Source organism: Pararge aegeria, chromosome 22 (genome assembly GCF_905163445.1).
Source record: "Pararge aegeria chromosome 22, ilParAegt1.1, whole genome shotgun sequence".
NCBI classification, from domain to species: domain Eukaryota; kingdom Metazoa; phylum Arthropoda; class Insecta; order Lepidoptera; family Nymphalidae; genus Pararge; species Pararge aegeria.
This window is the reverse complement of record NC_053201.1, coordinates 1,476,824-1,494,807: the sequence shown is the minus strand read 5'-3', so window position 1 is coordinate 1,494,807 and position 17,984 is coordinate 1,476,824. Positions and strand designations below refer to the sequence as shown.

At 35.4% G+C, this 17,984-nt stretch overlaps 1 protein-coding gene across 1 annotated transcript in view; it reads right to left on the bottom strand.

The window, feature by feature from the left end:
* Positions 1–1,975: 1,975 nt before the first annotated feature.
* LOC120633708 (IDLSRF-like peptide) overlaps positions 1,976–17,984 on the bottom strand; it is a 107,151-nt gene continuing 91,142 nt past the window's right edge. Inside the window, exons 3-5 of the mRNA XM_039904026.1 lie at positions 6,486–6,614; positions 3,114–3,266; positions 1,976–2,861 (exon numbers count right to left, since the gene is read on the bottom strand). Coding sequence (XP_039759960.1) covers positions 2,668–2,861; positions 3,114–3,266; positions 6,486–6,614 — 476 coding nt within the window. The 3' untranslated portion in view covers positions 1,976–2,667. The remainder of the gene's footprint in view (positions 2,862–3,113; positions 3,267–6,485; positions 6,615–17,984) is intronic.

Sequence of the window (17,984 nt, the reverse complement as noted above, 5' to 3'; positions counted from 1 at the left end):
AATGTTATCCATTAGAACTTCTTCGAATCTTTTAGCGAAATTCGAATTAGCAAAGGATTTGCCGCTGGCAACTTCGGTTCGGTTCGGTTCGGTCCTTATTTTCAATCAGCATTACAAGTCAGCATTAAAAATATTAGAATGTTTTGTTGCGGATTTTCAATTGCACATTCAACGATTTTTATGTTAGGTACATACTAACACAATGAAAATAATATAAAAAATATTTTACCACTATTATTATTATGTAAAATATATTCATTCTATTATATAAGAGGTAAAAGTGTATTTGTTAATTAAAGTTATAGTTGATATAGTAGATTTTTTTCACTACGATATAATATATTAAACCATAGTATTTTTATAGAGAAAAGTGTCTTTGCAGATTTGATAGTTATTTACCTACCAATACTTAAATCGATCCGCCCGAAGATAGATGAAATATACTCCCTTCAAAATCGATTTAATCGTTATTAGCTTCTATTAAAAATGTATCGATTATTTTCGATACTCGATTTGATCGATTGTTGCCTCTCTACTAAGGTTGTGTACTCATAGATCACATTGTAATTATCGAAGTTATTAAAATCAGTAGATGCATGATTAGCATTTTATCTCAGGTTACAAACACATACACACGCACATAATAACTATTTTCAAAGGAGATTTGTGTGTGGAATATGTCTGCGTGATCTAAGACTTCTTACGCTGCTTGTTAAAACATAGGGCTGAATACGGCATAACGTTGTCAAAAAGATTTATTCATATGAAATGTTAGAAAAGTCGATTTAGAAGTGTATAATCATTTGTACCGATTTATCGATTTATGTATCTATTGGTACATAACTATTAAATCTGATAAACAGGAATTCGATAAAAATATTTATATAATATGTAGAACCTTAGTAGAATATCTATATATCTTATTCTAACATTTATATAATCACATAACTTTGATATGTATGCGTTGGATGCAGCACCTTCGATGCCTGATATGTGATAAACTCCACTAAATATCTACTAAAAGGATCTAAAATTGTTTCATAAACGCTACAATACCGATCATATTAAAATAATTGTACTTTATCCACTACGGGTTATCGTTAAACTATTATATATTATATTTACTAAATACAACTAAGTTACAATGATATGTAATCGTGGTCCTACATTGGATTTGAATCCAAAAGCCAAGTTACAAAGCGCATGCATTCTTTATAGTCTAAGAGCAAGTGATCGATATGTCACAAGTGCTTTGTACCTGTAAAAAAAACATAACTAATATATTGATATCTCAAAAATCTGGTAGAGCTTTACCATTAACCACATTTTTAAATGTTTGTTCGAGGTAAGAATGTCTTAATGTAAAGAACGTTGTGTCCGTGTCCGAAGATCTGCGTTCAGTTTAAAAAAAAAAATAGTCTTTAGCAAATATTCTTTAACCCAGCCTATGAATATAGTTTTCAACGAATAGTTTTAAAAAAAAATTAAAAACAGCAATTTTATAAATACATATTTATAAAATTGCTGTTTTTTTAAATTAAAAATGTTAAATTATCATATTGCGACATTAATATAACATAATAAACATTGTACGTTTGGAACCGGTACATAGCACTTTAACCAAGTTCACGAGCCCCCAGTCTTAGTTACTTATTTGACTAATTAAGTAATGATTAAACGACAATGAAGATTAGCTTTATATCTTGCTTACCGTGGACATTAAACGTTTCATTGGAGTCGCCTCTGACATCATTTTAAGGTTAGATTTTGTTCGAAAGGATTCCTTCAAAAGGGGCGACAATCATTCACACAATCGTATCATAATAAATACTTAATACATTACGAACAGGATCATGACTTTTACGCTCTCATGCTAAATAATCACACGTACAGGGGATTTCAGGTTAGTATCTTATTGGTGTAGTTAGTTCATAAAAATAATAAAATTTTGTATGGAAATAAAAGAACACCTGTATAAATTCCGAAACGAAAAACGTAACTAAAGGAGTCAGTAAAATAAGTCATCTAGAAAAGGAATGACGAAAAACCAGTCTTACTTTCAAATGTTTATTTAGCAATTAAGCGTATGCATGACGGACGCGAGAACCTACATCCTGTTCATAAAATAAAGAATCCAGTTTTGAAAACTGGAATTCAAAGAATACAACAATAAAAATATCTTATCCTAACGACTACCCGAAAAAAGATATTGCTCTTAATCTATATCTAAATGGATGTTCAGAAATATTGATTAATCACATACACCAGTACGAAATTCTCTGACCTACAAAGTTGGTGGCCAGAATTCTAGCAGGAGTTTCGCTACCAATTTGAAATTTAATTTCAGAGATTCTAGATATTAATTTTTAAAATCGAGTTCCGGAATTTCGCAGAAGTGTTACAAGCGAAGATTAAATAAAACGGAAGACATTCGTCCGATGGGGATCGTTTCCACGTGGCCGGTTGTAGAAGACGGTTCCCGTCCCGGACGAGTGCTTCTTGGAGATAAACTTCATGCACGCATCTTTCTTACTGTTAGAAGGAGTAAGAAGAACCTCAGTTCCTCTTATACTTGAAGGATTCGTAGGGAAGGTAGCTGTAGAATGAGGAGCTGATGGGACCATATTGGACGACATGGTAGTAGTCAGAGGCTGACTCCGGCGCTATTCAGTCGAGGAAGCCAGTGTTTACTAGCTTCTCGAGAAAGAATTTTACGTCACCGAGCTCATTGTCCTTGATGCCGAGGGATTTAAGCATGCCGAGGTCTCCATTCTCCACTGCCATGAAGACTGAGCGGAGGTGTTCAAGGTCAGACCTCATCAAGTGCAGTGCGGCGCCAAAGTCCTCGATAGTTTGTGATTCTGTAACGGTAAATATTGCAACTGTGACTTGATGATATACTATATATATTTGTAGCTTGCCTCTTTAGAAATGTTGCTTTGGTAACTTAATTATAGTTTTGATATTCCTTTGATGTAATTGTGTGTTGCAAGCGTTTATGATGCACTGCATTTATGATTAGCGTTCTAGCCAGAAATTAACATTTCTACCAAGTTCTTTTTTAGCTCTTTTACTTAAAATATTTGAATAGCGTATTAAGTGAAAATGCTTACCAGACAGTGCAATAGCGACCTTCTCGACGCCTCCCAAAGGTTCCAGAGCGTCTCTAGCCTTGCTCCCGAAGAGTTTTTCCAAGTAGTTTGGGCCGTGGGACGCGATGAGCGACTGTAAGAACGACGCTGTCTCTTCTACTGGAGGACGTTTTGCTGTAAAGAAAAAAAATAGTTTTTTTTATTCCACTACAAGTTAGCCCTTGACTGCAATCTCACCGTGTGGTAAGTGATGATCCAGTCTAAGATGGTAGCGGATTAACCTGTTAGGGAGTATGGTAGTTATATCCCTAAGCGGTTTCTACGCGACATCGCACCGGAATACTAACGGCACGTCTTTGTCTGTAGGGTGGTAACCAGCCACGGCCAAAGCCTCCCACCAGATCAGACCAGAGAAAATTAGAAATAATAAATTCCCAAATTGCCCCTGCCGGCATCGAACCCGGGACCTCCTAATTAATTTCACAGCGCTCACCGTTGCGCCAGAGAGGTCGTCAAAAAATTCAATAATTCAACTTTTGAGGTCAATATAAGATATTAAATATGTGCTTTAATCAGAACTGGTGCTTGGTGAACAAATGGTGAACATATAGGGCTCTGTACCAAGGGCCGAGACAATAACTGTTCGGTATTTGGTTTTTGCCAACAAATTCTAAGTAGGTACCAACCCAGACTTAGAAAATTGGCGTTGCCTTCGAGAGCACGCTGGACTACTTCAAGGTACCATCTTTATGCTTATTACCAATTACCGGCCCATTTCAGGGCACAAGTCATCATTTAAAATGATTTTTTTTAGGCCGTAGTCTACCACGCTGGCCAAGTGCGTATTACTACGCATGCAGATTTCCTAGCAATGCCGCCAAATTCCTTCACCGTTAAATTAATGATATTTGAACTGCTTGAATTACAAACCTAAACATAATTCCTTATGAAAAGGCTACCACCGTTTCATTAATTCAAAGTAGGTATTACAGGTATCAATAAAATAATTATTAAAGAAGGTTTTTTTAGTAAAAAGTACGTACATAAAAAAATGCGCTTCGATTTAAGAATGTCGATCTTTTTCGTTGGTTCAGAATGGTATCCCTTAGGTCTTGTTTAATTTAATATCGAATCTAAATTATAATTAGGTACATGCAGAGTAATAGGGATTTTCCCTGGGGTAATATAAAATATTTGCGGGCGTATGATTATACGAGAATGATTCAACGATATTTTATGAATCAGAGTCGTTATTCGAGAACTTGAAGATTTTCAAATGTATTCAAATATATTTTAACCGCCTCGCTCTGTTTCGCGCTGAAACACAATGAATATTTTATAAAAGTTACTAACTTTAACGTACATAATGTAAATTATGAATCTACAGTTTTAAAAGGCGAGGTCGAGTGAAATTTGAATTTAGTTTAATTTAATATTAATTTAGTGTTTTCGTCTGTATTATAAATATTATCGGATGATTTTGACAAAATGTATATCTTCTTACAATGTTATGGCAGGCACTATAATATTTTTTTTATGTATATTCGTTATTTAAATAAACCATCGGACGGAGAAGGTTAAATAAGATTTTATATAAATACAATTTCGAATGTTTAAATTGAAATTAACGGGACAAAATGGAGGTTGACAGAATGGGTTTCCAGAGAAAAAAAGGAAAAGAGGAGAGGAGGATTTGCGGCGAGCCTACGCCGTAGAGTCGAGTAGTAATATGGGTAGGTACATACGTTACAATCGCCTCTACGGCGTAGGCCTTTCACTCGCAGTTGGTAAATAATATCAATCAAATACAAAATCTTTCGTAGCTTGTATCCTGGAGACAAATATAGAATACTTTTTATCCCCGAAAAGCATCCATGAACGGTTTCTAAACCAATCGTAATAAAGTTTTCATGAAGGACAGGTGCATCCTGAAGATGCGACAGATTCATTCTTAGTCTAGGAAAACAAAAGATTCCTATTGATAAAAACTGAAATAACCGAAACAGCTGGTAATAAATATTATTTTCTAGCGAGACCTTTGAGCTTTGTACTTATTTTCATTGTTCGCAATGTAAGCGTGGAAACAAAGGATTTCACCTACAGCTTGGTAACCTAAAGGTAGACATGTTAACATCTTGTGCAAAGCTTCTTGTAATCCCAGTCTTAACATGCACGTAGGTGTATTAAGTATATACCGTGGCAAATTTAGTGTAGTTTATTTATATTCTACTAGCTGTAGCCCGCGACTTCGTCTGCGTTTGATTTTCTTTTTTGATGTGGCATTCAATTTAGTTGTAGGTCTGATAAAATTTAAAGTATTCAGTATCGCTCGGCCTTGAATGAGGGGTTTGCTGTTGTCCGCTGAGGAGTTCTGTCCTCTATCTCCAACCACATTCATCAGATCTACACAAAGTTAGGGTAAAATTAAACACATATTATAACCTCTATAGTAAAAATTTATTATTTAAATCGGTTATAATTTGTCGGAGTTATGGCTTAAAGTCGTCCCCTTTCATTCCCTCTCCTAAAGGAACCGAGCTTAATGTCGGCATAAAAAGTATCCTATATTACTTCTAACACTTCCAAAAATATGTGTACAAAGTTTCATGAGGATCGGTTAAGTGGTTTTCGCGTGAAAGCGTAACAAACAAACTTACATTCACATTTATAATATTAGTAGGGATAGGGATAGGGATATACTCTACTTAGATTGTAATGAGTACATATATGAGGTTTATTAATAAACTTATCTTCTTGGGCACCTAATAAGACTTGATCAATAATTTATCCCGAGTACAATAGCGCATTGGGCAGGAGCTCGATTTTCCTTTCGGGGAGCCGAGTTCGAAACCCAGCGTGCATCTCTAACTTTTCTAAGTTATGTGTGTTTTAGGTAATTTAAATATCACTTGCTTCAACGGTGAAGGAAAACATCGTGAGGAATCCTGCATGCCTGAGAGTTCTACATAATGTTCTCAAAGGTGTGTGGAGTCCACCAATCCGCACTAGGCCAGCGTGGGCTAAGGCCTTAACCCCTTCTCATTGTGGGAGGAGATCCGTGCTCTGTAGTGGGCCGGTAATGGGTTGATGTGATGATGATGATGATTCAAAAATTAAAAAAAAAACAACTTTAATTAAATCTACTTTAATTAATTAATCACCTCCTACGATGCCGATCGACTACGTGGGAAAAAGAGGGGTGATGGTAACTGTCTGCCGTTAACACACGGCGTGTGCCATGAAGCCTTCTGTGCCTATAATTACACCGGCAATCACGGCGGTCACCGGGACGCACCAATGCTGCTTAACGGCAGAAATAAGAATGACGGTAGTACTTCCTTGGACTAGCTCTTTCATAAAAACCTCTACTAGGGGTGTTACTAGGGTTGTTACCTGCAGTGCAGAGCTTGGAGTCCTCATCGTAGCCGTCAATGCAATCCGGGGCGCCATCACAGAGGTACTGGATGGAGATGCAGTTACCGTCCACAGGGCACTTAAACGGTTCGTACGGGTGGCAGTACTCTGAAAAATTTCAATTGAAAAATTATAACATTTATAAAAAAAAAAGTCGATTGATTGCTAAGTTGAGGTAAGGACAAACGGTCACACACACTCTAGCATTTGTATTATTTTTTATGCCACGACAACATGGCGATGTGTGCGCCATGTAGCCCTAAAGAAAGCGTATCTTATGTGTACTAAGATGACTTATAAATACTTATAATATACAGATAAACATCCAGACACTGAAAAACATTCATGTTCATCACACAAATATTTTTTAATCGAACCCACAGCCTTTTACTCAGAAAGCAGGGTCGCTGCCCACTTCGCCAATAGGTTGTAATAAATAACTATAATCATAACCATCATTATTAGCCCACTATACCCCGATCCAACGCGTCACATCGCCCCTTTGCGCTAGTTCGGCTTCCAAATTTTCGTACTTGTATTTCATTAGTTTAACGCGTTCTAACAAATAAATTTTCGTCCCCTATTTCTAGTTTCCTTGCGTACATTCATAGGTTTACTGTGCGATTCAACCGCGCATAAAAATAGTAGTAGAATAAAGCAAAGTTAAAAGTTTATAGTTGTAATTTTTTATTATCTTTCAAACTTCTTAAAACATGCATAAGAATCATAAAACCATTACACAACCGAACTAACCCCGTCTCGTTGAACAACTTAAGCTTGGAGAGACAATTTTCTTCGCCAAGTTTGCTTTAGTTTTTACTACAGAATGGAAATTTTCATTTTACGAGTGGCCCCTCGAGAGACGTGCGGACCTGCCGGGAATATGGAACTAGGAAATACTAAAGCAATGGCGGTTAATATTAATATGCTAATAATTGCAGTGAACTTGAGCGATGAGGTCTTTGTGGACATTCAAAAGTTTATTTTTAGACTATGTACAATATTATTTTTAAAAAACCTGTAGGGTACGATAGTTCGCAAGTATGATCATTCTGTCTGTATTATGATTATATTGTTTAATAAATTCTAAGTTTTTTAACTTAAGTATTTGAATTATAATGGACTAATTGTAAAAAAAATCACATTAGCAAAGAAATAAATGAAATAAAAAGGTTTTTATTGGTCCTCAATTTTCTATGTATGATTATGATAATACTGTATCTTATTAAATAAATTATTAACTGCCTGCATAATAGAAAATGTTTTAAGCGAGAGCTAAAATTCAGTATGTATCTTTTCATTCCCTTTTTTACCACCCTTTTCAAATAACAGCCGTGAAAGTATTTGTAAAGCCGTAGAGTAGTTTCCTCACGATGTTTTCCTTCACCGTTGAAGCAAGTGATATTTTAATTACTTAAAACGCACATAACTTAGAAAAGTTAGAGGTGCGTGCTGGGATTCGAACTCGGCCCCCGAAAGGGAAGTCGAGCTCCTGCCCAATGCGCTATTGTACTCGGGATGAATTATTGATCAAGTCTTATTAGGTGCCCAATCACTTTCTCTCTTATGATTTGTATAGTTTTAATAATATTTCTCTTTTCACCCACTCTTTTTTATACTTATGAAAACTAAGCATAATTTGCTATAAGTACTACGTGAAAAGCAAGAGAATCTGTGTGGTGTAATTTTTAATTTCTTCAATCCTTATACTCCACACCAAACAAATCTTCGGTAATATACCCTCTACGTACGTTTCGCTCCGAAACCGGAGCATCCTCAGGAGATGTTGACTTTACAATGAATAATTGTTACGACCTGTCTTAAGAGTTATTCGTTGTAAAGTCAAGACAGAGACACACGGATTCTCCTGCTTTTCGCGGACTATAGCAAATTAAGCTTAATTTTCATAATATATCATAGATTTCCGCAAAGTAACGCCTGCTTCTATCGAATACTTTTTTATACTTGTTTATATCCAATGTTCTCAGTCAAAGGCCCCTTTTCACTAAAACTAGGTATCGCCTGAATCGAATGCCTAGAGATCTCTATAAAAAAAAAAACGTTTCACCAACTCTTAGGTGATAACTATTGGTGAACGGTTGATGTATGGCTAGGAATCTACTTATAATAAGTGATACTTATTTAAACATTGCCTTGATGTGCTAGTGAAAACAGGCATAAGTCAGATATATAAACATACAATCATATTTTTGTATTTCATATATAATATAAAATATAATATTATAATAAAAAAACGCCTAATTTTTTTGTTTATTTTTTTTTTTATTACAAAATTATTATTCTTCGCATCCTGAAACTCACATGAGTTTATTTGGACGATGCACATTCCTCTAAAATCTCATAAGTTTAAATATATACAATACCATATATTAACCATTAAAAAGCAATACAGTATACAGCAGGTAGTACACTAATAAATCCAGTGTAGGTAATTCTGTACTGCAAGCCATCGCGTCGCTCAGTAGATACGAGCGACCGGTTTGGCGCTGCCCCGAATGCATACGTTATACAGGTGTTCCAATATTACTATGTTTAAAGGTTTTAAGTTAGATTAATTTCATGGTAATATTTGTTTAGAATGCGTTTTACGTTAATCTCCGTCACTGAATTTCTCAACGTTAGGGGTAGTTCATTTATTAATCTAGGTAGCATATATTTAGTGGTTCTCTTGCCGTAATAATTATTCGCTCCTGTAAGGTTTATTTTTTTTTCATGTATTCTTCTGGTTATTATTGCCGGCTTATACGTATATTTAATATAATGTCTCGTATCAGATAGTTCGGTTGAACAGTTCGTTGCCCATAAATAAAGATAGAAACTGACATTTTCAGGCTGAAGAAATTATTATATCTATATTATTTCCTCAGTGGTATATAAATTAGGTTGTGATAGTGTGGTAATTTAGAGAGGTATTCCGTATTTTTAAACGACATCAATATCAACCACGTGAGGTCAAATCGGAGGTTCCCCGATGGTTTGTATGTATGTTACGCGATTACTCCGCAAGTTTAAATATATTTTGATGATCCTTTTTTATTGGTAGGTTCGGTTCGTTCGTCGGGAGTGGTCAGATTCAGTTATTCCAGTAAATGTTAGCCCTTGACTGCAATCTCACCAACTGATGGTACAGTCTAAGATGGTAAGAGGCCAATCTGTTAGGGAGTAGGGCAGTTATATTGAATGCTTAGTGTTTACCCCAAATCAGTTTCTACGTGACATCGTACCTGAACGACAAATTGCGTAATTAAATCAACGATGACGTTGTGGTTTTTGGTTCCCTCAATAATATTAATTTAAAAGTTAGATTAATATTCTTTTCTTTAATTCTCTTATAAAATATCATGAACTAATATAAACTGGTAAAGAACCATCTTACTAAAGATTAAAATAAACTTTTCAAAGTTTTAATTACTTGGGTAGTTTACTGATAAAAGTAGACGACGCACCTTTATTAAAGTTTCGCAATAAAGCCTCGAGTTAGTTTATTTATTTGGTGCCATGTTTATTAACATTATTATAATATGGTGAAGTACTATATAGATTAAGGATCTATATTTTGTTTGGAGTGAGGCTTCGGTCGTAGTTAGCTATCAACCTACTAGCAAAGTCATGACGCCAAGTGATTTAGCGTTCAGGTAAGATGTCGCATAGAAACCGATTAAACAGATTTAACTTTTGTTTTGAATAAAAAATAAGCACCACGCGTTTCACTGTTTTTGAACATAGGGAACGGGTGAAATACTTAATCTATCTTATGATAATATTAATAATATATTGTTAAATTTTATAAAAAAATCCTTATTCTTTCGAGATATCTTACAACTTAGTGATATTTGTATTGTAGCTTGCTTTATAGTGAATCTCACGGGAATATTATATCAATATCCAAACCACAGAGAGTCACTACAAACAGATAAATTTGACGTTGCTCAAGAGCTTGGAGAGTAAACTCTATATATATGCATATAATTAGACATTATACGCAAACCAAGTTGTTAGCATCCGCTTTTAGTCCAATATGCCCAATAAACAAGCGCAAAGCACTTTAAGCTCCAAAAGCGGGATTCCTACACCTCCACATTTATGCTATTAAGAAATTTTTGTATTAGTGTATATGTGGAGAGTTTTAAGTTACTAATAATAATTGACGTATCAGGCAGTTGGCCACGTAGAAATGTGTAAAACCATACTTCGCAGGACATGCCAGGAACTCGTCTTGCAACGTGCTGGCTTTCTTCAATAACCTGAGGCGTAAGTGTTCAGCCTAATGTGACTGTAATTACACTGTAAATACGGAGTACAGCGATAGTAAGACGTAGATATAAGCATAGCGGTATCTCCGAACGAGCTCAGTCATAAAAAGCCCGACTACTACTAAATGTATATATATATTTATATATATATATATATATATATTGTAGTTATATTTATATATATATATATATATATATATATATATATATTTTATTTATGTATTTGTATAATTTTAAATCTTATTTATTGCACCGCCTACCTTTTTTTACGCTATTGGTTGCCTGGAAGAAATCGCTATGTAGCGATAAGGCCACCAAATTGTACTATCTTGATATGTATTTATGTCTCTGTAACTGCTTTTTTACTTTGGTGTACAATAAAAGTGTATTCATTCATGTAACTAATGCCCGTTTACACTAACCACGGACAAGGCAATGCTTTAGTAAGTTACGCTTGATCAAAAAAGATTCCTAGGCATACATTTACCTTTCACCAATCGATTTACACCTAACTTGTCTATGGTCCTTGCAACAAGGTCTGTTATTTTGTGTTTGTATCATATATTTTTAATTTATCGAATTTATATTTTTTTCATCTGTCAAGTGTGAGTCCCTTGAACTTTACGATCCGTCATCGGTGTCATTACTTTAGACGGCGCCTTACTTCGTTAGGCATCACGTAAGAGTTCGTGAAACGTTGTTTTGCTAGGAATCACCTAGATCACTAGGCGACCGATTAAGGCGATTTCTAGGTTTAATGAAAACTGCCATACGAGACCCATTGCTAAGTAAGTTTGGGCATATCTAAAGCCCAGTTCATTTTCCACGTTAAATAGTCCAATCAGTAGACACAAGTGAAGCGACATTAAGCTAGATGCGAAGGTGGGTCGTAGGAATTTCCCCAGAGAGGCTCTCTCTAATGGAGGTTGTGATCCAGTTGTTAAGCTGGCTTTTCACCGACACGCTTAATTTGAAGGAGCCATAACTGACCCGACAAAAGCAGTGTAAATTTCAACCAATGACAGCACTGAACGTTCTAGTTTGTTTGTGTAACGAATTTATGAGTTTCGCTACAGTCAATATGGCGGCAACAAGTCCACCTGCTATTAAGTAGGTAGGATATTCTTTTATAATTTGATTCCTTAAGTAGTTTTAGTCCTTCGAAATTCGAACTAAATGTAAGCAAAGCCGCCAGTCAGTATTTAAGTACCTACATCTATATTCCGATGAAAAGACAAATAAGCTATACAAATTTAATTATTTATGTAAGATTAATATACGTCAAAAAGGTAAAATGTGTAAGGACCCAAGTTTTTGTCCAGAGTTTTTATCCATTTATTGGTGATTTAATGTAAAAACTTTTGGACGACAAAATCACGTTTTCATTTATTATTAACTAGCCCGTATTATCGTCCGCTTTTGTTACGGTTTCATACAAATGCAGTGGAAACCGTCTGTTTTCCAGGGATAAAAAGTAGCCTATATATACTCTTCGTCCTTTTTACTAACTTTATGCCAAATATCGAAAAGATTTCTTGCTAGATCGCTAAGCAAGGACAAACAAACAGACACACTTTCGCATTTATAATGGCCAGGATAAAAACCCTGTAAAATTTTTCATTAAATTTTATTCATAAAAGAAACCAGTCGGAAAATGTTCGATGGAAGCCAATCTTTATACTCGAATACTTTTTCTTGTTATTTTAGTTGAAAGCAACCTCTCTAGCGGGCATGTTTAAACAAAAAGTCTTTGTTTTAAACATCATTGCTCTTGTAGTGGAAGCAATTTCTTTGAAAGTATGGCCTGTGCTTCGAATAGCGAAGCAACTGTGTAAGAAAATCGAAATGTTTAAGTTTAAAAAGTAGGGTTTCAGTTAGGAAGCGGAAGCCGTTAGTGGAATTGTGGTGTGACAGAAGAAAATACCGTTTGTAAGATTTAATCGATAAGTCACGCTGGCTGGTAGAGTCACATAGCAGGCGATAGTGTGAACGATGATGAACGATGAACTATTTTCAACGTAATCAGAAATGAGGAGATCCGTAAAAGAACTATTCTTACCGACATAGGTCAACGAGTCGCGAACCTGAAGTGGCAATGGGCGGGGAACATAGCGAAGAGAACTGATGGGCGTTGGGGTCCCAAGGTACTGAAATGGTACCTCACAGAATACTTTACCGCCATGTTTTATCTTAAATCACGATGGCAAAAAGAAGCATGGCGGACTTAGACATAGCACTTCCCCGGACGAACTATCATAGAAAGTTCTACTACTAATGTGAACCAGCACAAAAGACCTAATTGCTTCGCAGATTGTATTTATACAAAAGTTTAATTTTTGTTCTTTTTTCCCGTTGTTTGGGTTAATGTTATATTAATTATAATTGTATCAAGGCTTTTCATTGTTATAAAAGGACAAGGGAAGTATATTAACTAATATACTGTTAACAGTATATTTGACGAACGATTGGCGCAGTTATTAGCGATCCTGCTTTCTGATTCCAAGGCCGTGGGTTCGAATTCTACAACTGGAAAATGTTTGGGTGATGAACATGAAAGTTTTTCAGTGTCTGGGTGTTTATATGTCATTATCATCATCAGCCATTGTGCGTCCACTGCTGGACATAGGCCTCTTTCAAGCAGCGTCAACTTTTCCTATTTTCGGGTTTCCTCATCCAGTCGACGTCTGCCACTTTTCGGAGGTCGTCGTTCCATCTAGTTGGGGAGCAAAAGTTTATATGTATATTTTAAGTATTTTTGTATATTATTCATAAAAAAATATCCATCAGTCATCTTAGTACCCATAACACAAACTACGCTTACTTTGGGGCTAGATGGCGATGTATCTATGGTAGTAATAAATTTATTTATTTATTTATTTATTTATTTAATGCTTTCCCTACATAAGTAACTCAAAAAACTCAATAAATCGTTACTCGTAACAATATAAATAATAATAAATGTAATAATCTTAGTCTCTATTAATAATGTAAAATGAAATAATTGTATTATTTGTATTCAAGTCTATGATAATAAAAGCCTTTTGTTAAACTTTATCTTATTTAACTCTATTTAACCAATTTCTGTAAAGTTGCATATAGTAGATCATTTTTCAAAAATTGAGGTCATAAAGAATTTCTCTTCTTACTTATGTACACTAGTACACGCTCTCATTTTTTTAATATTGTTAATGAATTGATATAAAACCAACATACGAAATTGTGTTCAAAAATAAATTTATTCTCGAAATATTACAAAATGCAGGAGCAAATAATATATTTCATGTTTATTGTCAATAATTGAAACACCACAATATCGAAACGGAAGCAGAATATTCGAATATTCAACAATATTCAAGTTGCAATCAGTGAATAACGATTCAGAGTAAATTATGTAGCTGTTTCCTGTTTTGAATAAACCGGGATTGTGAATGAAATATACCTTTTCCATATTTGTATCTATAACTGCCTCTGTTTGTTTAGTGGTTAGCATGAACAGGCCCTGGGTTCGATTTCTGGGTGCGGTGAAGCAGTTTTAGGTATTGGGATTTCTATTAAAAAATCTAAATATCATTTCAGACATAAGTAATTGCTAGTATCCAGATTGCTTCGGAGAGCACGTTAAGCCGTCGGTCTCTGTTTCTATCACATTACATGAGATAACAAACAATACCCTTCGGAAATATTTAAACATTTTTATGTCCTATGTAAAAATATTAAAACAAACGAAGCATATTATTTTTTCCATACAAACAAATTCAATACAATCTAAGTGTTCACTTATGACAACCCTATTGAAGATAAAAGCCCGACACGCGCATAGTACCTATGCTACGCGACGCGTCCCTATTAAAGATACAGTAGTCACTTGATTTTAATGTTGCATGTGATGTTAGAGCTTTATCTGATTTCTTTTAGTAAACACTATGACAGTGGTTTACCCAGGCTTCACAGATAAGTCTCAGAGACAGTACATACTATACCTCTAAAGCCTGTAAAGTATTATTTCGGTTTTCATTTACACGTTGTATAATATAAATGTGGATGACAACGTGTCTTTAGAGTCGAATCCAGCACCTCCTTATTTTGAAACCGAGTAATAAATACGAGTAGATAGTACACCCCAACTTCTTTACAGTAATTAAATGAACGACCCTCGGAAAGCCTGAACTTAAATTTAAGGTTAGTTTACGTCCAGTAATTCGTTTTACTAAGTCATTCCTATTAATGTGTATATACCTATAGAAAAGCTAGTTACAGTCCGACCCAAAGATTATGTCATCGTGTCGTCAAATATGGGCATTCTTCTTCTTCTTCCCAGAGCCAGGGAGAGTTTAACTGGCTCTCTCAAGCACTGAGTCATAAAGATGCCTGCACTGAGGCATCTTTATGACTCAGTGCTTAAGATGGCTGTTTTGGGGATGGTAGTGGACACTGACACTGTGGAAACTCCTAATCAAATTGACTGACTAGAAAACCGAATCAGTTGGAAGGCTAACTTGTAGTGGAATAAAAAAAAGCTCACCTACGCTCAAGCATTTTTACAAATCCATAAACGATGGCTTAGGTCGTGGATTAATTGAATTTTTTATTTTGTTTATCATTCTCCATTAATGATATTTCAGCCATACTAACACAAAAAAAAATTTAAATCTCTGCGCTTTATAAAACTTGCTACATTCATTAAAATAATACCGCAAGAAGCTTTTTATTTTAATGAGCAAGATAAACTCGTAAAAGTTAGTAAATTAGTTTTCGCTCTCTTAATTTAAAAGCTGCTGTGAAGACACTGTTACTAATTTTTATAAATTACTGAAAAATCTAATTCTTGCTATGGTAAATTAAATCCAAACCCGCAGTTATCAATCTATTCCAAAACCTTTAGATGGTGCACTCAATTAGTAAGTGCTATTCTTGTTAATAGTAGTGCTATTCTTGTACCTATTGTGTGCCCAGTGATGACGGCAGAACAGAATACAGTTGTCACCACCCCTCCTCTTCTGGTGACTAAGGGAATATAACGGAGAACGGGTAATAGCGTCTTCTATGCTACTACTACCATCTACTGCGATCATCACTCCGTCTGCCCAACTAACAAATGGTGATTGCTGGCAAACACCTTCAATGGGAGAGATTTTGAGTCCAGCATTGGACTGTTAAAGGCTGTACGGTAGCTTTGGTTATACGCTCGACCTTAACAATAGGAAGATCTTCTTCCGAGCGGGTGATCTTGCTCGAGGTCCGAGAACCGTCCATTTATTATTGGAAGTTGCATTGTATTGGGTCATTATTTATGGAAGCTTCGCTGGCACGATGCAGTATCTTTGTGGCGCCATCTAGTTATGCAATGTGGAGACAGCTGGCTATTGATGATGCTTATGTAACGGGAATAATAGAAAAAGGATTGCACTAGATTTCTGGCATTAGTTGAAGAAGGGTCAGACTGACAAATGCCAATGCCCGGGAATCAAAGCCAGGAACACAACTACAGACCAAACGGCTAACCACTAGATTACCGAGGTGGTTCAAACACACAGAATGACTGAATATTAAAATGGTTAAGATATTATTAGCATTATCTACTTTGGCCTCCCTATCATGGTGACAAGTTCACTCCCCGGTACGCACCCATAACTTTTCGGCGCTATTAAAGTTTTTAATTTAAGCTATTAAATATCAGTTGCTTCAACTGTGAAGCAAAACATCCACGAAACCTGCAAGCCTGAGTGTTCTCCGCTATGCTCTCAGCCATGTGAAGTGTACCAATCCCCACTAGGCCACGCTTCACTCGAAGTGTACCAATCCCCACTTTGACGCTGGACTTCGGCCTAAGCCCTTTTTAATTTTTGAGAGGATATCTCTACCCTGTAGTGATACAGCAATGGATTGATAATAAATAATAAATAAATAAACTAAGATAATACACACATCGCCATCTAATGGGTACTAAAATAATGATAGACGCCACACCATTCCATTCCCCAGGATTTATGAATTATTTGCTCGGGAGTCAAACTCAGACGTCTGTATCTCCGGCACTGAACGGCCACTTCAAAATTTCGTCTACAACCTAATTTTCTCCGACCTTTCTCTAATGGTCACTTAGATGAGATTACGTTTTTTTAAGTTAAAAACCGCTTCTACTAACTTCAGCCCCAAGTTACTTTATTTTATACCTACCTACCTTAGGGAAACATTGAAATGTGGGCCTGATAAGAAAGCTTAGTTATTTGCCGAAAAAAGGTTAATTCAGAGTAGCTACGATATACTACGAAGCTAGAGTGGAATTAGGGGGGGAAAACTCTGTTACGTTATAAAGCTTAAAAGCAAAGCTAAGACATTACATTACAAAAATTACATCCCGGACTGAGGGTGCTAATTAGCGTAGCAAAATTTCCAAATTCCCAATCAAACGCGGACGGTAGGTAGGTATATAATCTTATATAATTGTGCATGGCTGTCACCGCGTGCATAATTTATCTATCTATAAGTATCATAGGCTTTGTTCTGACTTACTGTAACTCTAACGGCTGAACGGTAAAAATGTGAAAATATGAAAGAATATTCTTTGAGGTGTAACTTCAAGTAATAACTTTAAAAAAAAGTGAGGGAGGAAGTGTTACCTGTCAATTTTCAAGTAACATAATATTTCAAGTAACAAATAGGTATATATGGTTCAACAGCGTTTGGTTAAAAAATGGGAAATTCCTGAAACAAGCGCGTTAAAAGAGCAATAAAAGTACGTTATTTTTCAATATATTCTCCCAACTATATTCACGGTTGGTAACAAATACCGATGCAACGTTTTTTAAAATAAAAAACAAAACATTTTATTTTATAAGTCATAACTCGGCAATTTGGTATTTTGACTTTTACTTGTTTTTAGTACTTCCTTTGGCTCGCTTTCTGGGGACGGGCTTAGGCATTGCGGTTGTTGATCTCTCAGAAATTCTCACAGATAATAAATTATTCTATTCTAATGCTATAAAGACAATAGATTTATTTGTTTGTTTGTTTGAGCTCCGAAAAGTACTGAAACGATTTTAACTATTACCAATAGAAAGCTAAACTATCTACATTAGAGATCCTCAAGATAATTGCAATTATGTTACCTAAAGTAGAAAAAATTCGCCTTATTCAATTAATTATTTCGAACTGCACTGAGAAAACTATTGACGATATTGATGTGGTACGGAAACCATCTGGG